The sequence below is a fragment of the Neopelma chrysocephalum genome, unplaced genomic scaffold, assembly GCF_003984885.1.
Source record: "Neopelma chrysocephalum unplaced genomic scaffold, ASM398488v2 Primary Assembly neopelma1_336b, whole genome shotgun sequence".
In the NCBI taxonomy this organism is placed as follows: domain Eukaryota; kingdom Metazoa; phylum Chordata; class Aves; order Passeriformes; family Pipridae; genus Neopelma; species Neopelma chrysocephalum.
In genome coordinates, this window is record NW_020898000.1 from 77,384 (window position 1) to 103,013 (window position 25,630).

Genomic DNA, 25,630 nt, shown 5'->3' on the forward strand with positions numbered 1-25,630 from the left:
AGCTTTTAAATCAGTTGGTGAGGTTGTGCTGGATCTGTCCGACATCCCAAACAGGTTTTGTTCCTGATGAGGGGCAGACCCTGATTGACAACACCAGAATGGTTGCCAGAGGTGGGATTTTCCAACCAGAGTCCTCCTATGGATATAAATAACTTACCTGGAGTTTCTGTCACTTAACACAGGAAACTTAGGTAGAATTCCAGAGTTTGGACAGCTATAAGCATTTGTCTCCTGACTCACTCTTTTGTCAGCCATCTCTGGCAATAATGATGGCTGTCAGTGCCTGTAGAAAAAGTGATGGAATATGGCTTGATGTAACTGGAGCAGGTTAACATGGGGCCCCAACAATGCAGAGATGCTGGGCAGCATCCCTTCGCTCCTGCCTGCTCTCCTGGTCTGTCCCAGTTCAATAAATAAGTGAAGACACCTAGGCTCTGATCCTGCTGAGTGGCACAGGACCAGCACAAAGTGGCAGTCACGAGGAGCTGCATGTTGTTTCCTGTCTCAGAATCTCCAGGAAAAACGTTGACTCCTCTGGAGGCCAGGAGCAGGAGATCCAAGTGCCCTTCTGCCCTTGAGTGCATGGATAAAACCCCACTCAAACACAACCCTAAATCCTCTGCAAGTATAACCGAGGAGACTGTAGCTTCTCTAGAGGTTTTGCAGTATATCCTGTGTGAGGATCCAGCATGTCCAGTGTACCCAGTGCACGTATATCCTGGCTGTGGGTGTCTGTGCCCATCTGAGCAGGATGTCAGCCATTTCCCACCTTGTCTCCACAATTTCTACCTGCCCTCCTGGCTCTGAAACCAGCTGCAGACCTCGGTTGCCGGAGAGGAGATTTGGGGAGTGTTGGGGGGGCATTTTGCCTGTTCTCAGGGGTGTGTCAGTCCCTGCTCCGGGCTGCCCCTTCCTGTGGGCAGCGAGCCCTGGGATGGCGCAGCCGCCTCCGTGAATGGCCTTGGCCAACTCCTGCGATCTCCATGTCTTCTCTGAAAAATGGGGAGAACCATGTCAACATGCGTGTCCCAGCTGGAGGACTCGGGAGGATTCAGCCCTGTCTCCAGTTGGCTCTACACATCCCATATGCTGCCGCCGCCCCTCCTCTCCAGCGCCAGACAGAGCGATCTCCTCTCTCTCGGTGTGGTGGGTGGCCGTGGCGATGGGGAATGCTTAACGAGTGGATTTTCTTCTCAACTCTGCAGCGGGCTGTACTTTCCTTGCCATGACCAGAAAGTCGGGATAAAGCTCCCTCACAAGGGGAGTGAGCAGGGGATTAAAGCCCTGAGTGGGGAGTGGGGAGCGGGGTGCGGGTGCTGCAGGGAGGATAACCCCGGGCAGCAGGGGCAGCGCTTGGCTGGGCTGGGGGCTTTGGTTTCAGTGGGAAGGGGACTTATCCTGCATGTGGAAAGCAGAGTGAGAAACTACTGCCCTTTGAACGTCAGCAAAAGCCCCAGCCCCTTGTTGAGTGTGGAGCCATGTGCTGGCTCTGCAGATCCGGAGTCCTGCAGCGCTGGGGGCGAGGGTGACCGGCCAGGGCAGGAGGGCAGGGGGTGCCAGGGCTGCTGGGCGACTGCGGGGACCCTCCCCAAGTTTGCATAGGTCCCCCCTCCCTCCCCTCCTGCAGAGTTTCAAAGCACGGCAAGGGAAAAAAAAAAAAGACATCCCCCTCCCCTCAAATCCCTCGGTCCGTGACTGAAATAAATAAGCACAATCCCAGGTAGTGAGGAGGCTGCTAATAACGTGCTCCTGACAGGCACGGGATTGCCGGGCTGAGGGATGGCTGACTGAAAGCTCCGGGCTAGGGTGGGGGTGGGGGGCTTCTTTTTTTTCCTGCCAGCTCTCGCCAGGCAGTAGGGATTTTTTTTCCTTCCCCTCCCTGATAATAAGGACATCATCAGAAGCAAGATGCAGTGGCTAAGGGATGGAACAGGAATGGTGAGTTCAGGTAGCTATGTCTCTCTCTTTTCCTCTTATTGCAGTACTTTGACAGGGAAATGAACCTCCGTCCTATCTCCTGACTCCTCCTTTACTCCCTGTCCTTGAAACCATTGATCACTCTGTAGCCATTTTATGGACTCTGCATTCCCAAACTGCTGAGCAAAAGAAGAAATTAAAAGAGAGGAAGGAGGGTGGGCACGCGTTGGGGCGTGGGAGGGGGAGCGGCGCTCGGCGGGGCTGGAGAGGGGGTTTCGGTAGGATGAACCGGGGGGACTGTGGGGAAGCAGAGGGTTTTCCCGGTTCCCGAATGTGGGCTGTGTGGTGTGCGAGCCGGGGGAGAGACTGGGAGGAGAGGAGTGCCGGCACAGGGATGCTGGCTGGCGGCAGCCGCCGGGACCTGTCAGATCTGCCCCTCCGCCGGATGATGAGTTGCGGTGCGGGGGGAGTCGAATGTGCTGCTGAGCTGGAGAGCCCCTGCCTGCGCTTGCACCAGGCTGTCACACTCCTCGGGAGTGGAGAGGCTTCAGGAAAGCCGGTTAAACACTGACAGCTCTGCTTAATGAGACAAAATCCTGCCGATTTGCAGATGCCCTCGCTGAGCCCGGAGTGCGGCTCGGAGGGGCTGTGTGTGCCGGAGGGGAAGCGGGGAAGTTCCCCCAGCTCAGCAGGGTCCCTCTGCCTCATTCAGAAACTTCCCCGTGAAGCGATGCGGTTGTTGTTGAGATCCTTCTCCCCTCCCGCTCTCCCTCCTTGCACAGCTTGGCTTTGCAACGGCAATTTCCCTCTCTGCTGGGCTGGGCTTTGCAGGTGGTTTTGGGTTTTGCCCTTCCCTGGGCGTTCTCCCTCCTGCGGGGAGCCTCAGGGCATCCCTGCGGGCTGCTCCCGGTGTCTGGCTGGCTCAGGCCGAGCAGGCTCTGGCGTCACCTGGCTCAGCCCCCGCATTCCGGCTCCGCGGGGGCACCGGCAGATGCCGCTGGCAGCGGGGAGGCTTTTGGAGCCAGCGCAGGGATCACTGCCCGCGCTCTCCTGGTGCCCAGCCACCAGCTCTGTGCCGCCCTGTGCGGCTCCTCCTGCCCTTCAGCCCCTCTCGGATACTCGTACAAATTGGGGCGGAGTGCTTTGTGCTCCTGGAAGGCTCGGTGTGATGCGGCTGTAGGCAGCAGCCTGCATTAGGTACCACATTTGTTTAGGTCCTGTGTAAGGTTTGTCTACCACCCCGCAGCGGTTTGGGGGGTTTGCTGCCACCTCCCACCCTCTGAGCATCCCGAGGGGGCGGGATTTCTTCCCTGTGCCCCCTGGACCCGCTCGCAGCCCGAGGAGCACTTTGCCGTTCTCCGCCGGTGTCCAAGCAACGCAAATCGCCGTTTGCCGGTTTACATTGTCGGAGATAAGTACGGTGCAGAACAGTGGTGCTGGGAAGCTGGACGTGGCTCTTGCATCCTTTTTCCTCTCCTCCCAGGTGACTGCTGAGCTCGGGTGGGGAGGGGCTGGATGTGGTGCAGGACAAACTGCTTTTTTAATTGACACAGCATAAGACTTGACACTTTCTCACCCTCTCACCGTCCCAGCTTCCTTCTTTGCTGCCGGCAGCCAGGGAGACTTTGTTATTTTGTTCTCATTAGTCTAATCTTTGCCTTATCTTTGAGAGGAATTATAGGGGTTGCTGGATAGCCTGTAATGTATGATATTTTGGGAGAAAGTAAAACTCCAGTGATTGATTTTGAAGAGAGTTCTACCCAGGAGTTTCCCAATATTGCCTGTCTCAAAAGGGAAAAACGAAAGAGAGAACTGTGGTTTCTTTATTTGATACAGCAGTTTAACAGCCTCAGCAGTATTTGGGGATATTCCACATATCTCCAGGTATCTAGAAATAAAAAATGATTACAAACCAACAAAGTAGAACTGACCCAAATAAGATAAATCCAGCAGGAATCTTTGCAGTCCCCTGTGAGTGAGGAGCCTGTTTCCCTGGGGATGGGTGGCTGTGGTCCGACGGGTTCAGTGGGCTCCTGCCCTTGGAATCCCAGGGATGCTGGGAGTGCTCTCTTGGCTGTGCTGTGGAACCAAGGTCCTGCCGACGCTTGGGCCCTACAAATTCTGCTCTTCTGGAAAGACAAGGCATGTTAGTCCAGATGTCCTGGCCAAGTGCCAGTGCAGATAGTGATATTCCCTGTAATGCAGATTTTGCCTGCTGCCCCCATTGGTAAGTTACTTTAATTTTTAGCACTTCAGATGTGGATCGTATTGGTGCGCGCTGCTAAACAAACGAGTTGTTCCACACCAGAAGGAGCTGCATTTCAGCAAGTCAGTGGGAATATTATTATCTCAGCCTGCTGATTAAACTGTGCTACAGAACTATGGAATGGCTCTCTTGACTCCTGAGTGAAGGCTGGCTGCCCTGTTCTCACTGCCTTCCATGCCGTGGAGAACCTCAGCCTTTCACCCAGAGCATCACTGGACCAATTTTCATAAACACTGAGCCCCTGTTAGGGTTTTTCAGCTGTCTTTTTTACTCTGATACTGTTTTCTGTGCACCTACTAACGAACAGCAATATACATTTATTTTGGCTATCATCTCTGGACTTGGTTCTGCTCAGGCACGTTGGTCAAAACCTGGATTTTAGACTGATTTCTCCCAAGTTCTGCACGGCATTGATTTATTCAAAGTGCTGTTTTCTGTTCTCAGCTTGGGTTAAAGACTCAGACCCACTTCCCTTCAGAGTTACTCATCTTTAGAAAGCCTGTCACTAATTTTTTCCAAGTGATAATACCTTTTGTTCTCATGGCAGGTGGCTCTTTATTTCTAAATCAGCCCCTTAAACCTCACTATTATTCCATAATATTAAGCTGTTGGGGCTTGTTTTTTTCTTCCTTTGTATGTGCTGCTTCCCATTTTTTAAACAATTAATCTTTTGCCAATTATGCTGGCATCCCACGGGGATGCTTTACATGCTTCATTGGTACCAAGTTGCTAAACTCTCTGGTATCTGTTTCTAACCCAGAAAGATGAAACTAATTGTCATTGGTAGTGATGAGGATCAATCTACACCTCTGACTGGCATGTGAGGATGATGATTATTTGGTTTGGGATTCTTCAGAGAGTATTGATCCAGCATGGTAATCAAATGTTGGATTAAATCAGGCCTTTTCTGGGATAGCTTTTTATCTGCCAAGGGCACACTTTTTTCCCAGGCCTTTGACTGTATTACAAGTGTGAATCTTCTTTGGTATTTCCTCACATAGAGTCTCCTTCTGGGCTTAGTATTGTGCCTGTGACAGTCCAAGTTAGTGCAGCCATTACCTTCCATAGGTCTTTTCTCTTTTTCAGGCATATACAGTCATGTTTTTCCCTAGGCTGCTATGCCTGTTGTTCAAATATTTAAAATCAAGCTGTGCTTGATATTTTCCATTTCTCTCCTAAACAAAAAGTAGGCTCTTGTAAATCATCACAGCTTAAAAGTGTGGTGATAAGGAATTCAGTGAATCAAAGGGCCAAACACTGCAAGTGGTGGAGATGTCCACGAACAGGGCAGGTCAGCAGCCAGGATCTTGCTTACATTTTTCCTTACTGATCCTTCTCCACTTGTCAGTCTGCAGATCACAGGATATTGAAAGTACAAAGACTCTCTGCGCTCTGTAATCCTGAAAAGCTCAATGTGAAGTCAGGAATAGAGAAGAGGAAAAAAAGCAGTTTTGGTTTGACTTTCATTTTTGAAAGTTTGGATAAGCAAATGCAGTTGGTGGAGAGAAGCCAGGCCGGGATGGGACGGAAGAAGGATCTTGCAGTATCCAGGCATTGGGGAAAATGGGACTGAAGAGGCCCAGAGCTCTCTGAGTCCTGCAGAGATCAAAGGGAACAGGGAGCACTCAGCTCCAGTGAAGCTCCCAGGAAGCCCCGTGCCGTGCTGAGCAGTTTGGGTGTCCTGCAGAGGACGCTGTCAGGTCCAGCCGCTCCACACCCTGGGGCCTCAGCAGGGAGGGCTTTTTCCACAGGAGAGTGGCTTATTGGAAGTTTGTTCCTGTTCACCTTGGAACCTGCTGTCACTGGAGGTTGATACTTGGGTTGACTGAGCTCTGCAGGGGCTGGAGAATTCCGTGTGTGCTGCACTGCCAGGGAGCTCCCAGAGCCTGAAGCCCATCCTACCAAATGCATGTTTTTGTGGGATTTTTCTTACTCACAAAGTACCTGTCCAGTTTTTCATTTCACTCCCAGTTTGGGGCTCCTTTAACCTTTCAGTTACAGCCTCTGACAGTGCTACTATAAGAGTATATGATAAATGGCCTGGTTAAGAAAGAGTTGACATTGTGGTAAATAAAAATATTTGGATAGACCCCTGAAATATGCTGAGGATTGCCCTTGTGTCAGTACCCCGTGTGGCTAGGGGGAGACCTGGCTCTAGTCCCGTGGCTCTGTGCCCCTGTTCCTACCTGCTGGATATTGGACATTGCCAATAACTTCTCTGTCTCCTGAGACATGTCTTCATGATGCATCAGGGATGTCTGGAAAACCCTGTGAGAGCAGTGCTGGGAGGGTGCCATGTGGAGCATCGAGCAGGCTGTGCTCGCTGGGAAACCACACGCACCACGTGGTCACCACGTCCATCTGTCCCTCCTGCTCAGGCTTTCAGTGTTTGAGCACCACGGGCTTTGTAAACCACAGTTCTAACTGCTGAGAACCTGATTTCCTTGTATCTAGTCAAAGGGTTTTTCTTTTTTTAAACACTTCTTGAAAAATCTCTGAAATGCTTCAAGCTGACATCTTAATGTATTTATGACATTAGCTGCTTCTGCTCCAGAATGGTTGCTCTGAATCTCTTTGAGCCTGGCTGTTATTTTGAACATGACTAATTCCCTGAGTGACTAAGCTCTTAGATAATAGGAAAAATTCATCAAGTTATCTCGGTCTCCAATAGTTTCTATTGTTATGAAAAGACGACTTACGAAAAAAAGAATAAATAAAGATGCTTATTATGTAATGTGGGCAGGGAGGGGAGAGATGGGGATTGTTAGGGAATGGCTGGAGTGTCGTATCTCAGAGTGTCATATCTGGGAGCCAATTTCAGGCTGTGAAATCTCCAACTTAGTCTAGTAGGAGGGGATGGGTGAGAAGTAGAGAGTTCCCTGTCCGGAGTTCTGGTCACTCCCCCTGAACCCAAGGAGCTGTGTCACTGTGCAGAAATGCCTGTTCCGTGGGGATCCCAACGTCTGTATCCCCATGCTGCAGAATTACTTGGAGGTAACCCAAGATAATGTTGGGCTTGCAGTAAATGGCACCACACCTTCTGTGCCATAGTTGTTTCCAGGCAGCAGCCGAAGCCCCCAGAACTCTTGCAGTTGTGCACAGCAAACCTCAGCTCTATCCCACTGGATTTACACATTGGCCTTGCTTGCTGATGAACGATGCAGAAGTGCAGTTTGTGCTTCTGGGAGAAGCCAGTTCCACCCCAGGCTCCTTCCTGTGGTCGCTGTGTGTGGCTGTGTCCCACAGCAGGGGGGTTTATCCGTGTGATCCCACACAGCCAGGGTCCCCTTGGCTCTCTGCACTCACACAGTGTGAGCAGTGGGGAGGGCAGAGCTGCCTGTTCCTGGAAGGCAGCAGCCTCTGCTCCCTCTCACTGTGAGCCATCCTGCTGGGCCAAGGTGGGACAGGGAATGAAACCCTACTGGCCTCATTTGAAGAAAGGAAAAAAAATGAAAGAAAAAAGCTAAAAACTTCTTTTTCCTTTTTAATGCCGATATTGCTGATAAAAACGAGTGTTCCGTGTTCTATTCATACACCTACTGCTATCCATCTGGAATTCCTACTTCATTAGTTTGGCTTGCATCGTTTCCTTCATTAAGAGTGCCAGATTCAATAGGCTCTTCCCTCTTCTTTTTTTGGGAGGCAGAGAGAGGGGGAGAAAATGATTTATATGAAGCAAATCTAATTCTCTGGGTTAATTTGTGTGAAGAACATGAGACCCCTGGGTCAGCTTCTTAATGAGAGGGTTTTTTCTTTACTCAGTGTCTTGATGAGGAGAAACCCAGGGAAGCTGGAGCCAAGTGTCACAGGAGGGGTGTGGGGAGGGCTCTTTTCATCCTCATTCCCGTATTCCAAGCAGGGCTGTGGCTCCTGCTCCTGTGCCATGGCTCTCAACGAGTCAGGGACTGTGCCTGGCTCAGCCTGCCTGATATGTACATGGTGGGGGATTCCAGATTCCCCCAGAGTGAGCTCGGGGTGGCAGGGCAGCAGTGAAGACTTGAATAACAAGCATCAGGACTTGGAAATCCAAGAGCCTTTGTCTTTTCCTGGTGTCCTGGGACAGGGCCTGACTCAGCCTTGCCCACAAGCAGAGATGATGGTGACCTGTTCAGGGGGAGCATCCTCTTGCAGGAGAGCTGCTCCTTAACCCACACCTTCTGCAGGGCCAGGCAATAAAGGCACAGAGCCAAAACTTCTCCTCCTCCTCTGGTTTCCTTCTGGTTCCTGACGTTGCTGTTTGGTGTGTGCATCATGGATCACACTGTTCCTGTTCTGCCCAGCACCTTGCACTACTATTGCCAGACCTCCACCAGCTTGGGCAGAGGGAAATACTCTGTTAGATTGCCTTTTTTACTGCATAGGAGTTGTGGTGCCTTGGATTTCAAAGGACCTTCCTGTGTTGTGGCAAAGCTGAAATGCACCCTTTGATTTTCATGACAAAGAGTTTCTCTGTGCCTGTGCAGCTGAATTTCGCAGGGACCCCTCTGGGGACACTGACCCTGGATTTAGTAGGGTTTTGTTGTAGTTTCTAGAGGGTGACAATTTTTTTTCCCATTTACCACTTTGTCCAGCCATATGTTGATATGAAGATTCTGCTATTTAATGTCAGAAGTGAGAGCAGGAGCACTGGAGCTCCTGTCAGTGCCTGGAGGGAGCACTTATATTCCCCCAAGGAAGGGATTTGGCTTGGATTTTTCTGCAGTTTGGGCTTTGCCTTCTTTGCTTTGTTTCCAGGGTCAACTGCGAGCCCAGAAGCCTGAGAAGTAAAATTAAGGAGTAAAGTTCTGTGTGTTCTTTTATGCCAGTGGGATTTTTTTTTATTCCAGACAAGGATATCTTACGTAAGGCTGAAATGAGCGTCTGAATTGGATAGGTCCTTTTAAACTGAACTTTCTCAGCCCCTCAAGTCTTTCTCTGTGACCAGGGTAATTGGTGTTACCACATCAGACTTCTGCTGGATTTGAGGGGTTTTTCTTTTCTTTTTCAACATTGGGAATCTGAGGATGCTTGTAGAGTACAGGCTGGGGTATGGAGCAGATGCAAGGAGGAGAGAAAGCACTTGCAACACGATTGCCAGGGGCAGGAGATTTTAGTCTGTCTTAATGCTTTAAGTTCAAATAAACTTAAAAATAGATGATGTGTTGTTCTCACTGCAATCCAGAGAAGCACAATGGACACCCCCCCCCCCCCCCCCGACAGGCTCTCAAGGCTGTTTCAGCATAGTTTAAATAGTGTTACAAGATCTCTGAGCGCTGATTCCATTGGGACATCACTCCCTGTAGCACAGCCCAGGCTGGTGCAGCCCTGCAGGTGAGGGCAGGACGTTGGCAGGGACACAGTGAGTTGTCCTAGGATGCAGGTGACAACTGGCCAGGGTGCTCTGGAAGAAGCATCTGGGCACCTCATAAGACAACAGTGACAAGGCTTTGGTTATATCTCCCCCCTCGCTGCACCACGCAAGTGCTTTAGTTCTTCACCTGAAGGAAGAGCAACATCTGCTCAGGTGGTGGCTCTGTTTGGAGGAGGAATGAGGATTAATTGAGGTCTTCAGATGTGACTGTAACCAGCCTTGGTTAGTATCTGACATTGCCCCATCCCTGGAAGTGTCCAAGGCCAGATTGGATGGCCTTGGAGCAACCTGGTCTAGTGGAAGGTGTCCTTGCCCATAGACCAAGATGAGCTTTAAGCTCCTTTCTAAGACAAACCATTCTGGGGTTCTGTGATGATTCTGTGTCACTACTGCCTTACATTCAAAGACCTGTTCATCTGGCACATGGTTACTTTTCAAGAGGGTTGTTAACCAGGGCTGGTGCACTAGTACATCACAACCCCCCTGGCTTGGTTGGTGTCTGGCTGTTAGTATGAAATGAAACTGTTATAAATAAATCAGTCTCTACACTGGGGACATAATTCTGTTGTGTATCACTTCTTGTTTTCTGAGACAAAATTAGGACTGGTGAAGAATGGGAAAGGGTTCACCTATGACAACTTGCCTGAGCTCTGTGTTTCTCTAAATGGTGTGTCTGCCAAGGGTCAAGCTGTGGAGGTCAATGTGATGCTTCCCATCTTTTGGTGAAATCCTTGTTTTTCTTTTTCATGGAATACTTAGAGCAGTGAGAGGGAGAGGCTCAGGTCTGTCCCCGTGGCCTCTGAGCTCTTGGCCAGGTGGTCATGCAGGTTAAGCCATGTGGCAAACTCAACCTCTGGCAGTGCCCTGTGTTCCCCAAACAGAAGTGGGCTTAGAAACTTATTCTCTTTGCCAGCACTCCCAGCCTTGCTACTCCCAGCTTTCTTACGGGGTCTTGCTCTGCTCTCTCTCACATCCACCTTCTCTCCCATTTCACTGCTTTGCTGGCTCTCAACTCAGCCTTTTCTTAGGCAGTTTAGAAGGAGGAAGTTGTGGGAAAAAGTTCCAAATTCATGGACAGTGAGGAAGCTTTCCATTTGAGGGATGGAGTGGACAGGCAAGGAACTGGGGTGACTGGAAAGGTAATTTTTAACCACCAAAATCAGCCCCCTGAGTCCAAGTCTGTACAGATATTCCTCCCATTTTGCAGTTTGGGTAAGGAATTTTAGGCATTTGGAACTTTTTAAAGCTTCCCAGGAAGCCATTCCATAAACATACAAGATTATGGAGATTCTGGCAAAGGATGGAGAAGGGGGCTCTGTCAGAAGAGAAGGGAAAAAGAGGCAACTCCCAGCTTAAGGAAATCCTCCTTTCTGGAAGCAGCAAATCATAATCTCACTGGCCTTTAATCTCTGAACCCCCCAGCTTAATTCCTGCCTAGATTTAGAAAAAAAACAACTTAATTTAATGGTCTTCTCATAATCTCTAATAGAGCCCAGCATTCACCCCCCCCCCATCGGTGTCACGGCCGTGGTCCATGAGCGCCCAGCACAGGAGGCTGGGAATGGAGGAGTCTGTCTCCTGCCCACATATCCCTGAGGACTGTTGCTGTCTGTTCCTTTTTGGGGGCAGTATTAATTCAAATTAAAAGTTTGAACTTCCTTCATGTTGCCATATAGGTCTGGGGTGGGGCTTTTGCTCCAAAAGGGAACATAAACAAGCCGATGCAGTTCTGGACTGATGATCGATGGCAGCTGTTTTCCCCATGTCCACAGGTTTCATCCATCCAGACCCACTCAGAATCACAAACCACCCTGTGATTTGTTTGAAATTCTCCCAAATTCACTAAGAGACTTGGCCAAGTGATGGGCAGAGTTGGGGTCCTCATGCCAAATCCCAGAGCTTGGCCACACCACTTCCTACAGCGGCATGCTTGGAATACTCTGGATCTGCATTGAGTGGCTCATTTTTGCAGTTAATGGAAGGTGGAGCTGATGTGTTGGGAAAACATAGATGCCTCTCCCTGTCCAAAACTGGAGGTTGTTAATCTGCACAGGAGCTGAAGCCCTGGACCGCCACACGCCCCTGGACTGTCCTGCCAGATCATGTGGGGACCATGTAGCTGTCATTGGGAGTGGGATACAGGACCTGTGAGCATTCCAGTTGCAAATCCTGGCTGCTGAGTTAGAACTGTATTTGTTGAGCTGGAAGGAGTGGGATGTGCTAATTGCCGGAGACATCCATTGGAGGGAGACGTGGTCACAAGGCTGAGCCCGATGTGTTACGCTCGGAAGGATTTGGCATCATCTGCTTCATAGGCTTGCCCCAAAATTACCATATTGTAATTAATGTTAGTGGAGGGCCCCTCTGATCTGTCTGTTATTTGGGTGTCCAGGATGCGCTATCCCTACATATTTGTCTATCAGATTTGTGATTTATGCTTACGTAGAGATGTGCGGGTGCGATGTGTGAGTGGGAGCCGTGCCTCCTCCCCGATCGCTATCCCGCTGGAGAGGTGCTGAAGTTAAAATCTCCTTTCTCCTACAGCAGAGCCCTCGCTCAACTTGCATTACAAATTGTGCTCCCCAAGTCTCCTGTAGTGTCAGGGCATGTGCTGTACTGTGAGGGACGTGGTGTTTTATATAACTAGTACAAATCTTATCATCTCGTTCCTCGGTTTCACTCTGTGCAGGAGGTTAGACTAAACTTCCCAGAAAGCATTACATGAAGTTAAACTCTGCGGTGGTTTTATATAAACCCCTGCTGTGTAGGTGTTCTTTTTCAGAGAGGCTTCTAAGAGAAGGTATCATCCACTTTTGTAGTAAAATTAACATTTAGTGCACGCAGGAGGCATAGGAAATTATATAAAGCAGCAAGTACTATTGGGAATACTGTGAATATCATTTAAATAGAAGCTTCTCTGCAGTAAATCTGTTTGTGCTGCTCACTCTCAGTGGTTGTTACACACACAGCTTCCACTGGAGCCCAGTATCTGTACCTGTGTGAGGTGAGGCACCTGGTGCTTTCCTGCCTGATCTGCTGGGGTGTTTGCTCTGGAGTGTGACCTGGGGAGCAGCCCCCCAGCCCCTGCAGGCAGGAGCCCAGCACTGGGGTACCCACAACCTCGCCCCTCGCCTGCAGCTGCTCGTGATGGTCAGGCTGTACTGGGGAGGGGGTTTTGGGGACCCCCTGCCCGCGGCTGGCAGACGGCCCCAGGAGGGGCTGGCTTTGTAAAGCCTGTCTTTAGCATCTCTGCCCTCCCCTGCGCTGTGAGTGGCTCAGCTCGTGCGGAGGGACTGCCCCAGCCCTGCCAGGCAGTGCTCGCAATGAAACCCTCCCTTTCAGCTACGGAAGTAGCTTGTGAGCATGTGTGATCGCTGCACCTTTGTTCTGGATGTTTCTTAGGCCTCTGTGCTCGTACCTGCCCCGATTCTGCTCCCCTTGCTGTGTGCAAAGGCTCAGAGGAGTCTGCCGTGGAACTGCACCGGTCGCCTCCCGTTCTGGGCAATGAGAGGACACACAGAGCAAAGGATGGGCTGTGTCTGCAGAGGGTCTGCAAGCCCTCAGGGCTGTGTGGATCAGTAGAACATCTCCACTGGGCTTCCTCTAACAGTAAGGCTGAGCCTGAGCTGGGTTCCAGACCCAGGCTCCCTCTGCTCTCATCGCAGTTTAGAGGAAAACATTAACTGGCTGTAAAGATGCCTCTAAATCTGGGCTGGTTGTATGTTTTGGAGAGGTCACTTATTTCTGAGACAGAAACTGGAATTTTCTGGATGTTAGGGTGAGTTCAGGTTTGGGTTTTGGAAAATTGCATGTATTGTTTTGGGAAAGGATGGTAGCAATAGTAAATATTCCATATCTATTACATGTTGTAATTAAATGATCTCCAGAGTCCCTTCCAATGCAAACCATTCTGTGATTCTCTGTTTGCTATTCTGGTTAGTCTAAAATTGCATCAGACAGAGTGACTGTCCTAAAACTGGATACTGATAGGGAATGCAGGTCTGGAAGCTGGTGACCTGGATACAGCCTGGCACATGTGCTAACGGGGCAGCTTTAAAGTAGCTTCTTTGTAAATATGCAGGTGAAAAATGACCTTTCACTGTCCTCCTGAATAAGAAACTCCCTGCTTGAACAGAGCAAGGGGCTCAGGTGCTCGAGACAACCTCTGGCTGGTACTTCTCCCACAAAATAAAGAGAAGACACCATCTGATGGACCTAAAGTGTTCTTATTTCCACTGTGCTCAACACGACCCACCTTCAGCATCATGGCCCACGTGTGCTACAGAGCTGGTCAGAGAAGAGGAGGATGGGGCTGAGGAGTGTAGGTCTTGCACAGACCAGTGGGTCTGAGTGGAGGCCAAGGAGGGAGGCTCCATGGAGGCCCAGTCCTCGCCCACATGACACGCTCTCCCTCCATGGTGTTTGAGGTGGATATAGGAGCCTCCTCCTTTTAAGTGAGCCCTCCGGCAACCCAACTAGCAAAGGAAATAAAATAAAGCTAAGCCTTGCAGTGAACAGCTGGGTTTAGTGTTGGTTTGAGTGGTGAGGTGGGGTATGAGCATAACCTCCCTGTCCCTTCCTCAAATGCTGGTGCCCTGGAAGGACAGGCTGCCTCTCATTGCAGCTGACCCCATTCCCTGTCCACGTTTAAACATTAAAGTCCTCCCAGACTTTAGTTTGTTGCTGGAGAACAAGTTCAGTGGCTGTTTGGTGTGCATTGGCCCCGTGTCTGTGTGTGAAGTGCCAGGGAGTTGGGAGGCGCAGGTTTCCTGGAAGGTGCTGTGCTCAGCCCCCGGCTGCGCATTTTAGTGCTTTATGCATATTCATTGGCAGCATTTCTATATTTGTCTTTGTGTGGAAAATCATTTGCTTTTTCCAGCTGAGTGTATCTGTTTTGTGTGTATTGTGATGCCTCTCCAAGGTAACTGCTGGTGCTGGGATCTAAGATTGAGGTTTGGGATAGCACCTGGCACCTGGACTATAAACCCTGAGTGTGTGTGTGATTTTAATGTAGAAATGAGCTTTTCTGGCTGCTGTAGAAGGAATAAAGATCCTCCATCTGTCCTCCCCCCTTTTATAGATCTCTGTCTGTAGACTCAGAATTCAGTTTAACTCTTAGCATGGAGAGACCCAGTGCAGTGCTGAGGGGAGAGACTGTATGGATTTGTGATGGGGTGATGTGCATACTCCTGGAGCACAGGCCCTGTGAGGACAGGCTGAGGGAGCTGGGGGGGCTCAGCCTGGAGAAGAGGAGGCTCAGGGGAGACCTTCTCACTTTCTACAGCTCCCTGACAGAAGGTTGTAGCTGGGGGGGGGGCAGTCTCTTCTCCCAGGCAACTAGCAGTAGGACAAGAGGGCACAGACTTAAGCTGCACCAGGGGAGGTTTAGGTTGGATATTAGGAAGAAATTCGTTACAGAGAGTGTGATTGGGAATTGGAATGGGCTGCCCAGGGAGGGAGTGGAGTCACCGTCCCTGGAGGTGTTTAAGGGCAGACTGGATGTGGCATCAGTGCCATGGTCTGGGTGACAAGGTGGGGTTGGGTCAGAGGTTGATCTCGATGATCTCAGAGGTCTTTTCCAGCCTGGCTGATTCTGAGATTCAGTGATTCTGTACAGAGCTAAAACGTGATTCCCCCTACCAAATCCCCGCATTTCAGGCTCACGGTGAATTTCCAGGTTACCAAGGGTTGCCTTTTTGTTACATCGGCTGCTTTTCTCCCCGCTCTCGCTCCCCTCCCCGCTCTGAGCAGGCTCCCAGCAGTTCGGGTGTTTAAGTTTCCCATCGGAAGCTCGGCGCAGGCGGTGCTGCCGCGGCCCCGCCGCACAAAGGCGGCGAGGAGCGGGCTGTGCGCGGCACGGGAAGCCGGGAGCGCCTTCCCGGAGCTCCGCATCGGCCCCGCGCGGCTCTGCCCGCCCGCAGCGCAGGGCAGAAGCAGAGGCAGAGACAGAGACATGTCTGCGTGGCGCTCGCTGGCACGGCGGGCGGAAGCCTCGCGTATTTATGGAGCCAGCGCTTCCTCCTGCGTTTGAGTGACAGCCAGGATCCCTTCGCTGCCTGGTCACTGGAGCTGATTAGTATGCGCCAGGGTCCGCCTCGCTCCGAGGGATGCAGCCGCAGCCGCTCGCGGAGCCGTCACACTCACACGGGCGCCGTATCTGCACTGGCTTGAATTAAAAAGCCGGCCAGCCAGCGAGAGAGACCGGGAGAGACAGGGGGGACGAGACAGACAGAGAAGCTTGCAGACAGCGCTCGCTCTTTTCCTAAAGGAAGGATTTTTGCATCCCAAGTGCTCACTGGTTGTGATGATGCTTCACTTAGCGGGCTCAGAATGAGCTAGAGACAGCAGATAGGGGAGAAATTAAGGCAGAGCACAAAGCATTACGAGCCAACCCAAAACCAGGAACAGTTTTCTCCTCTATTCTAGCATGGTGGATGTATGGACAGTCTTACAGAGCAGAGGTTGACTTCTCCAAATCTGCCAGCCCCACACCTCGAACACTACAGTGTTCTGCATTGCACCATGACCTTGGATGTTCAAACGGTGGTCGTTTTTGCAGTGATTGTGGTGCTATTGCTTGTGAATGTCATACTCATGTTCTTCCTGGGCACTCGTTAAATGGATTTTTTCTCCTGAGCTGTTGGGGGCTACTACTACCACTAGCAATTCAACAAGAGAGCACAAGCGGGAGAGAGAGAGAGAGAAAGGCGAGAGAGAGAGAAAGAGAGAGAGAGATTTCTTACTGAGGGGGGAAACGCGTTGAGCTTCAACATGGCCTCGCTGTGATATGTATGACGTTGGTATATTATCTCTCCCTAAATCTTTTGTCATGTCTTGTCTTTTGAGTATGCCTGTAAGTGTAGCTGCTTTTGCCTGGGTTTTAAATGTGATAAATAATAACAGTGATCCATTCCGCTCTGGTGCTGTGCTGGCGAGATAGAGCTCTACTTATTTAGGTAGAAGCAGAGTGGAAATATCTGTCTGTGGTGAGAACTGGCTGTTTTGTTTTGCTTTCTTTGAAGTAGAGGCTCAAGTTAATAATAAGTCATTTTGTGTGCAATTTCTAGCAAGCAGTTAATGTGCAATGTCTGTGAGAGTAACCATGTAGGTGCCAGGTGAGAGATGGTGGTGTGTGCAATGGAATCGAGCTCTGGACATTTTTAAAGGGGGGGGGTGGGTGAGAAATCCTATTAAAGGATTAAATCTTTGCTAAAATAACATTCAGCCACAAAAAAAAGATAAATTCTACTTACTGTATTTATCTGCGTTGCCTTGATGATCTGACTCGATTTCTCAGTATTCAGCCCCAAAGCCTCCAAATTCTACATCCACACTGATGTAACCCAGCTCCTTTCTTTAAAGATGTGAGAAGGACCAAAACATAACCTACTGGGTTTTTATTCTGGTTGTATGTGGTTTCTGTCTCTGCAAATTGGGAAGGAGGGATCAAAGGGAAAAAGGGGAATGTAAGCTGTGTTATTCTTTGCTAAAGCAACAGATACGGAGGGGTTGGGTTTGGCTTTGATTTTCTAGAAATCTGATTTTCCTTTCTTTTCTTTCATGTGTGACTGTATATATATGTATATATATATATATATATAAAAATTATATATATATATATAATTTTTGGGAATGTATGTAAGAAAAATCTTTGGGCACCTCCAGGAAAATGAGCTTTTGAGATGGGTTATTGTGCATGACTTTATTTACATTGATTTTTCTTGAAAATGAAGTGTTAAGTTGTATATTATAGGCTTGCTGGAAAGGTGTCCACTAGTTAGACGCGCTTCTAGACCAAAATTGCAATGTTTACAGCTTGGAAGCAGGGCTGGCTGGGGGCTCCAGTGGCAGCATGTGAAGTTTAGAGAGAATATGAAAGGGATGGCTGAAAAGAGTAATGTCTTTTCCTCTTGAAAATACGTCTCTGTACCGTGCTTCTGTTAGAAGTGTTAAGGACTTTTCTATATATTACTTTCCCCTCCAGAAAAATCAGAATTTCTCAAAACAAGCAAATAAAAAAAATCAGTCTGAAAATGTTTTCATCTCTTCCTGATGATCACTGAAATTTTACTGCCTTGATAATTTAACTAGTTCATGCTAATTCCAGCTGCCTGTTATTTATCTGGTGTCCTCTACTAATTGGGAGGAAAAACTAAATCATGTAACTGATTCATAAAGACAAAGCTGGAGCTAGTAGATGGAGATGTGGAGTTATTTCTCTGTGAGGGTCTGTCTGCTGTGAGTTAAATGCCGAGCTGGGCTCAGGAGCTGATTGCTTTTTGGCTGGCTGGAAAATTGAGTTAAATCCTCCAAATTTGGCAATTTCAAAGTGGTTTTAGTTGTAAAAAAAAGAGAAAAAAAATTTTCCCTGAGTCCTAGGGTGGTAACAACTGGCCCCCAAAGCTGACCAGAAGTGTTCAGGGGCAGTAGCCCATTTTAATGGGGAGAAAAGCCAGGATCCAGGGATACAAGCCCAGGAAGATGCTCTGGTGCCTGCTGGCTCAGTTTCCCCCTCTTCACTTGTAGCTGTCTGCAAGAGGTACCGGCTTCAAGCACTTCACAGGAGACTGAGTCAATCTTCTTTTAAAAAAAACCAAACAAATAAAATTGATGCTCAGGATGGTTTGGGTCATTAAACGGCTCAAATTTGCTTTATTTGCCTGTTAGCCATCCTCTGTCATTAGTTTTATAGGTTGCAGAATCTCCTAGAAATGTAATAAATGAGCTGAGATCACCATGGAGAGGGAATTGATCAAACAGCAGCCAAAAACATCCTTTCAGGGGAACAGCTTTAAGTGACATAGGGATTTGAGGAGTAAGTTTGGAAAAATGAGAGAAACAAACCAACCCCCAAACTAACGAGCAAGTTCCAATGGGCTGTGGCTGTGCCTGAATGTTTATTTTCTCAGGGCTGGCTCTCTGGCATGAAGGTTTACCTTTCAATATGATTTCTACAAGGAATGCTCCGTACCTGGCACGGTTTCCTAGTGCCCAGTGCATTCCTTGATCCAGAGCTTGTACTTGTGGGGAGATCTTTGGGAAGCGTCCGGATGTGCTGGGGCTGCCGTGTCCAGTGGCTCGTCCCTGCCAGCCCCTCTGGTTCCATCGTAGAGTTGTGTGGGATCCGTGGGGTGCATGGGGAGGACGAGGGGCCGTGCACACTCAGCTGCGGGGGAGGGATCACTGTGAGCTGAGTTTTTCCCATTGTGGAATGTGCTTGAGAGAATTAATTTATTACAACTTATTAATTTTATAACAACTTTTTGCCTTTTATTCTCCCAAAGGCTGGTGGAGTTAAAGAAGGAAAGTTAATGTAGAGCAATGTGAAAGTTGGGCACAGCAAAACTTTGCTGTTGTAGCAGCACCGTTCCTGTCATTTCAGGCTTCCTGTTGGAATTTTGGGGGAAAGAGAGGAAATTAAAGAGTGAGCAAGGGCTGGGCTTGGTGCGTCTTTGGTTTGATCTCCGTTTCCCACCCCAGGCCTCAGTGACCACCTCCTCAAGTGGGCCTTGAGCCACGTGCCCCATCCCCACTGGGTGGTGTTACCCCTGCAGCCTGGCCTTTCCCGGGGCTGCAGCGGAGCCTGGGAGCGCCGGCTTTGCGGGAGCGAGGAGCCACTGAAACAACTCTATCTTGCCGTGCTTTTCAGGAGCGGCTCCGTCCGTGACATCCCGCATTAGGAGCTTTTTGGGGTGACAGCAGTCCCAGTGGCTTGTGGTAGATCCCCTGTGCTCGTAAGTGACTGTGCTTGCAAAATTCGGGGTGTCATTTGCACGCTGTGAAACATCTCCATGCAGTGGAGCTTCCCTTCTCCCTGAGCTCTGTGGGACGATCTGGGTCATGCCTGTGGCTGGTCACAGTCAGGTTCCTGGAAGTAGTTTACCCCCATGACTCCCCCTGGGTTTGTGAACACTGAGTTCTTCCCATTTGTGAGGATGCTCAAGCCCAGGGATGAGGAAGAGGGATCATTCCCTTTAAGGAACCAAAGTGCTGACCCTCTGGAAAATGTGGCCCCAAAGAAAAAAAAATTCATTTGTCTGCAAATAGCATATTTATAATGCATAAAATCTCTTTCAGTGCTTGCTGCTGTGTGTTTGCTGAGACTGGGTGAGGGGAGACCTGCCTTGCTGTTTGTCTGCTTAAGCAGGATTCAATGTTATTTGCCACAGGATTCATGAAAATGCCTCTGCCTGTATCATAGCAACCCTGTTTCCCACAGTCCATAGAAAGTCCGTTCCTCCTGAACGGCAATCCACTGTCTCAAAGGTTCAGACACCCCCCTCACCACGGGGAAAGAGTGATGTGGGTGATGTCCCCCTCTTTGGGTGCTTCCCGGCAAGCTGACGTGTTGGGATGATCCCGGCTCGTCCTGCCTGCATGGTGATTTTAATGCTTTTTCTTTAGGGCTTATAAAGGGCTTCCTTTCAGGTTTCTAAAGGCTTCCTCCCCCACGCTGGATATTTCCCACCTCTGTGTTAAAGCTCACATGACAAGTTAAAGGGGACGGGACCGCTCAAAGGTCTCTGACGCGATGGCTTTGCTCTGTCCTGCCATTTGGATTTTCCCCGGGGATGGCAGCAGCACAGCACTTGCTTTGTAGTGAATGAAGATCTGCCCCGATCTGAGCCCTTCTGTGGGAATGCAGAGGTGCTTTCTCAGCCCGTAGATGAGTGTTGTTAAGAGCTGCATGTTCACCTGACTCGTGCCCCCATCTGTTTGCATAATGTGGTTATATTTCTTTTTGGATCAGGTATTCAGTACACAGCCCAGCTGCTGTGTATAATGTCTGAAGGAAAATTGCCAAAAATCCATGTAAGTTTGTTGGTGTTTTGTTTGGGTTTTTTTTTTGGTTGTTTTTGTTTTAATTTGTGACTAGAACCCCTCTCTGTATTGTCATTTCATTTCGTTGTGGTCCTTGGTTTGTGCGTTCAGGGAATGCTGGTTTTGCTCTGTGGTGCCTGGTGCATGTGTGTGTGTGCAATGCCGTGTTGTATCCGTGTGCTCTGTGCTGTGATGATGCATCTCTGTCTGTCGGGGAGGGGGGTCCTGGATTTTGCATTTGCAAGTGTATTTTCTTAGCTGGGTGTGATAATCGTGTTCAATCCGTATCTCCCAGTGAAATGCTGGCAGAGCTATTTTGGTAGAACGCAGCAATTTGTCTCTTAGCTGCGGAGTCTCCAATGACCAGAAGTTGGGAAGCTTGAGGAAAACTCCCACATGTTAATAGTTGTGTAAGAATTGGCCTGTTTGAAGAGAGTGCTTGGTCAGGGGTTACAGAGGATAATTCTGCCTGGTCCTGGCTTTGCCACTGACTTACTGTATGGCCCTGGGCATGTTCCTTTGTTGCCTTGTGCCTCCTCTTTCCCAGCTGGGGAGAAGGAACATCATCCAGTACCATGGAGCAGCCAAGACCAATGGACTCCTGTTCTGTGGTGGTGTTCTGGATGGTCGGTGGGGGAATGGCAGGACAGGTGGGCAATGTGTGTTTGTCCACATTGGCCCAGACTAGCTGGACTTTGCCTGTTGGAGCTGTCATAGACAGCAAACTGTAGTGATTGATGCTTCTCACTAAAAATAGATGCTCCTGGAGGAAGAGCTGCTGGAGGAACCATGATTTATTTTCTTTATTTCATTAGTTGTGGTTGGATTTCTTTCCTGAGTGGAAATGAGCTTTAGTCTGCAAGTGCCCACAGAGGGCCAGGTTGGCTCTAACCCTGCTGGCCTCCTCACCACCAAAGGGCCATGCAGCCTTCACTCCTTATTCCCAGTTTTTGTAGAGTATTACTCCCTTATTTTCAGATGGTGTGTTCCCAACGGCATCTGAGCTCAGGGCAGGAAGCCCCCAGAGCTCTGCTGTGAATGAACACATTGGGCAGGCCTAAAAGCTTCACCACCCGAACTAAAGAGTTTCAGGGGGTGAGGGGAGCATGTGCAGGAAGGTATTTAAAGAAATAGGTCTGGATTTCAACCGACTCTGGTTTATCCCTACAGAAAATGTCATAGAAATGTGCTACTTTGAGAGCTACTCCTGCTGCCCTCACAGTGGCAGGGGGTTGGAGAGATGTGTGGTGAGATGGGTTCGTGGGGCTGGGAGCAGGAGCAGGGCACAGGGGCTGTGAGGGAGGCAGGCCAGGCGTGCCATGGTGTTTGCATTCTGGCTTGTACAGTTTTACCCAGAGCTTGCCGTGTGGCAGTGTCAGAGGGACAGGCTGGCGCTGGGGCCGTGGGCTGCGCTGCTCCGGTGTCGTGGGGGATCTGCCCTGGAGGATTTGGGAGCCCCCAGCATAGCAGGCGCCGGGAGCAGCCCAGCGTGGCCGTGCCCATGTGAAGGGCCCATGTGGTTCAGAGCCTGCCCCTTCCTTTGCATCAGCTGAGACATATATAACACAAGTATGGGCTGCTGGCAGCGAGCGCGGGGTTATTTTCGGCAGCAGCCGCGGCCGAGCGGGGCTGGGGCCGCACTGCAAAGCGCTCTGCTCGGCCAGGTCCGGTCCAGGAGGAGCTGTGCCCCTCCGGGACCGCCCAGGGCGGGCAGGACACACAGCCCGACCCTCCCGGTGCCGGGGACAGCCGGCAGCCCCGCCCGGGGGCCATGGCCACGGAGGCAGAGCAGTCACCCCATTGCCATGGCACGGGGTGAGGCAGCCTGGCCCTTTGTTTTCCCTTCTATTTTTTTTGGCTGAAGCCCAAAGTTGATTTCTAGACTGCTCATTGTTGTTTGATTACCTCCCTGCCCCAGCACAGCCCTGTGCTCTGGCGTCCTGTCCTTCTCTGGCAAAGCTGCTGTGCTGTCACCGCCCTGCCCCGGCATGCCCGGGGGGACTGTGCTTTTGCCAGGGGGGAACTGAAGCTGGAGTGTCCTTCCCACTGCTCCTGGTGGGAAGGCAGCATGCCTGGCTGTCCCATGGCCTCCCAAGGCAGTGGCCGCTGTCCCCAGCCCTGCTCCCCACCTGCCTCCTCTGGTGACCTCCCTGGAGTGATGGGGATGTGAGCATCTGGGCTGTGCCCTGTGCCACAGAACTCACAGCCTCACGGGCAGCCCCTAAAAATCCCTGCATGTTGCCAACTGGGTTTGTTCACATCAGTTCCCTCTCCATAGTTGGGATGTTTGCCCCGAAGTGTCTGTTTTCCAAGGGCTAAGCTGCTCCTGGTACCAATTTTTGGATTTTTAAGGCCCTGCAGGGGAGCTCCGAGTGGTGAGAGTGGCTGCAGCTCACCCTGAAGGATTCCAGGAGAGGAATTGGCCAAACTCCGAGGGCTTTCAAAGCAACAAAGATCCGAACTGCGTTCAGAACAGTTTTCTTGTTATCGACAAAATGCAGTATGGCCTCAGCTACACAAGTAGAAATTGAGAGCAAACCCCTAAGGATCAGTCTTTTACCCCAATAAGCAGTGGGTTAATTTGCTGGGCATATCTGTAGAAAAGTTTAGTCAAGTAAAATTGTTCCGTTTGACAAAAGCATCAGGCTCTTGCTGGCATTATCAGAAAACAGCTTTTTTCAAAGGATTTCTGTGGACCACGTTCCCCTTCTATTTCTGCTGCTCCACTCCCCTGCATTGTATTCAGGATATCTGACAAGGTTTGCTCAGTACGTCGTGCGTTGAAGTTTCTGTTCTCATACCAAATTTAGGGAAGGCTTGTTATCTGCAGTTCTTTCTTCCTGGCTTGATAAGGTGCTGATTAATTTAATGCAACTCTTTCCTTATCTAGTTGAGCTTCAGTCAGTTTTAGTACAATCTTGGAAAAGCATGATCAATCCTTAACATTTGTTTTTAAGCTTTATTCCAAAGCCTTTTAGGCAGGCTGGATGTTCTTTGGTCTTTTGTGAAGTTCTAGGAGAATTTAGTTAAAAAGTAGCAATTACAGAACAGGTTTTGAATCCAGATGAAACATTTTAAAGTTGTTGTGAAACAAGAAAGAGCATCCTTTAACTGGTAGTTGGCTCTGATGAGGTTTTAGGTGTTAAAATTGAATTGTCTTACCCTGGTGCTGTACATATGGATGAATAAACCAGGGAATGTTAATAGTGCCCATGTACTGGGATGTGTATGTGTGTGTACTGATGCAGAGCTGAAGGACAGGGCCTGTCCCTGCTGTGGGGCACAAGGAGCTGCACTGGGGAATTGTGTCCTGCTTTTGCCCAAACACACAGGCACAAGGAGGAGGCAGTGCGAGGAAACTCAGCTGTCGTCGGTGGAGAGCGTCTGCCTTGATTTCATGATCAGGAGTTGACATCTGGATAGATTTTCAGTCTCCTCTGGTCCAGGGGAGATGGATCTCTCATCTGATGCCCAGCAGTAGATCGATCCCATCTCCTGGGTACTGAGGGTTTTGCAGAAGTGTCAGAAAGCCTTTCCTAAAGAATTAAAAGTGCACACATGCACAGAGCAAAGAAACTAAACCTCCCAAACCTGCAGGCTGGGAACAAATATGCTTAAGACTTACTGACTGCCTTAGAATTATGAATCTTCAATCTGGAGAAGCCTGGCTTCTTCGATGCACTCCTGGAGTGTATTCACAAGCATTCACAGGAGCAAGACTGTGGATTTATGGAGTTGGGGAAGCGCTGGCGCTGCTGCCCCAGCACCCCTCTGCAGGGGTGGGTGCTGCTGAGCCACTGCTGGGCCACCCCCGTGGTGCTCTCAGCCCACTGCCATTTGCAGATTGCCACAGTGGCTCCAAGTGCCACAAACCCCATTTTCCCATCTGGATTTGAAGCTCAGGACGAGACTGCGTTTCATGCCCAGAGCCCAGGTTTGGCTGCAGGTTGTCAGTAGCGCGTGCTCGGTGCTTCTTACTTTGCCGTCTCCCCCCATAGCTTCCCAGTTCCTTGTTCCCCTCCTACACTGTGTTCCAGAGTTGCTGTGTTTTGCTCCAGAAAATGATGCTGATTTAATCTCTGTGTTTGTTGAGCAGATTCCCGGCTGTCCCTCTCTCTCATCCCCGCACACGGCAACGTACATGTGCGTGTGCAGGGCTGCACCTTCCTCCCTGCTTCTTTTTACACGGACAGGGAAACCTATGCATTAGAACACATGTGCATATGTTTTCCTTCCCAGATATATTTTGGAAAATATGAGTCAGCAGCAGGCAAGAACATATTACATAATCTCTGGGAGTGAAGAAAACCTTGCAGTTTATTAGGAAGGAGGCTTTCTGCAAGCAGCAGCTTTTACCATCATTTTGGTGCCCCTTGGTCGAGTGGCCTCATTTCCCATCCTACGCTGTTGTGTCCAGTGCAGGAAAGTAGTCCCGGTAGCCTTGGGTTCTGTTGTATTTTTAAACCCCTCTGTTTCAAGAGCAGAATCTCAGGGCTGTGATGAAGGTAACGACTTTTCCCCTGTTCCTTAACATGTTTTTCCTGCAAAGACTGTGATTTTCCTTTTTGGTTCTCCCCACTCCCCACCTCCTGCTGTTTTCTATAAAATCTCAGCACAGAGAGAAATGGCACATGAGTGCAGCTGGAAATAGCTGCTGCCCCCTCCGCCTCCCGCTGCTCACGGCCACCCACCTCCCCCACCTACACCCAACTGGGAGAGTGAAGTCAACAGCCACTTTTAGCCCTGGGCTCCTGCTCCTCTGCTCGCCCCCTCCCTTGCTGTGCCAGCTGTACCCACACAGGGGGACATTTGGAGGGGGTTCAACACCATTTTAAGGCTTCTGCAGCTGGATGAGCCTTTGTCTGGTGCAGTCGGTGCCCGGGGTATCGTGTGCCTTCACATCAGGGGTGAGGGCAGACACGCTCCGTGTGCACGGAGCAGGGAGGGGGGAGCAGCATGAATTATGGAGAGACAGAGGAGCACAAACGAAAAGCCAAGGAAGATGGATCTGGAAGTCAGACAACAGTAATATCAGGGAGTTGAATCCTCCACCCTGAGCTCCACCCGACATCCATGTGGGGCCGGGGAGCAGTGGGCACGGAGCCCTGTGCAGCGCTGGGTGCTCCCATCCTCTGCACAGTGCTCTCTGTGTCTCCATCTCCAATGCCAGACTGAATTCCAGATTGTTCTGAATCCCTGTATTTCAGCAGGATGCCTTGAAAGCCTAGGAGGGCAATTAGCAGAATGAAAGGAAAGAAGGGAAAGGACTTGTTTGT

General features: G+C 49.9%; 1 protein-coding gene across 10 annotated transcripts in view; it reads left to right on the forward strand.

Annotated features, from left to right (window-relative positions):
- ARHGEF9 (Cdc42 guanine nucleotide exchange factor 9) overlaps nucleotides 1-25,630 on the forward strand; it is a 204,332-nt gene that overhangs the window by 77,154 nt on the left and 101,548 nt on the right. The window contains exons 1-3 of one of the 10 annotated variants that reach the window (XM_027705517.1): nucleotides 15,436-16,322; nucleotides 19,183-19,267; nucleotides 20,284-20,345. The exons of 4 other annotated variants lie outside the window; for them this stretch is intronic. In XM_027705517.1, coding sequence (XP_027561318.1) covers nucleotides 20,316-20,345 — 30 coding nt within the window. In that variant the 5' untranslated portion in view covers nucleotides 15,436-16,322; nucleotides 19,183-19,267; nucleotides 20,284-20,315. Of the gene's footprint in view, nucleotides 1-1,763; nucleotides 1,949-15,435; nucleotides 16,334-19,182; nucleotides 19,268-20,283; nucleotides 20,346-25,630 lie in introns of those variants that run through there. 5 more of the 10 variants (XM_027705518.1, XM_027705523.1, XM_027705519.1 and 2 more) reach the window with 5 other exon arrangements.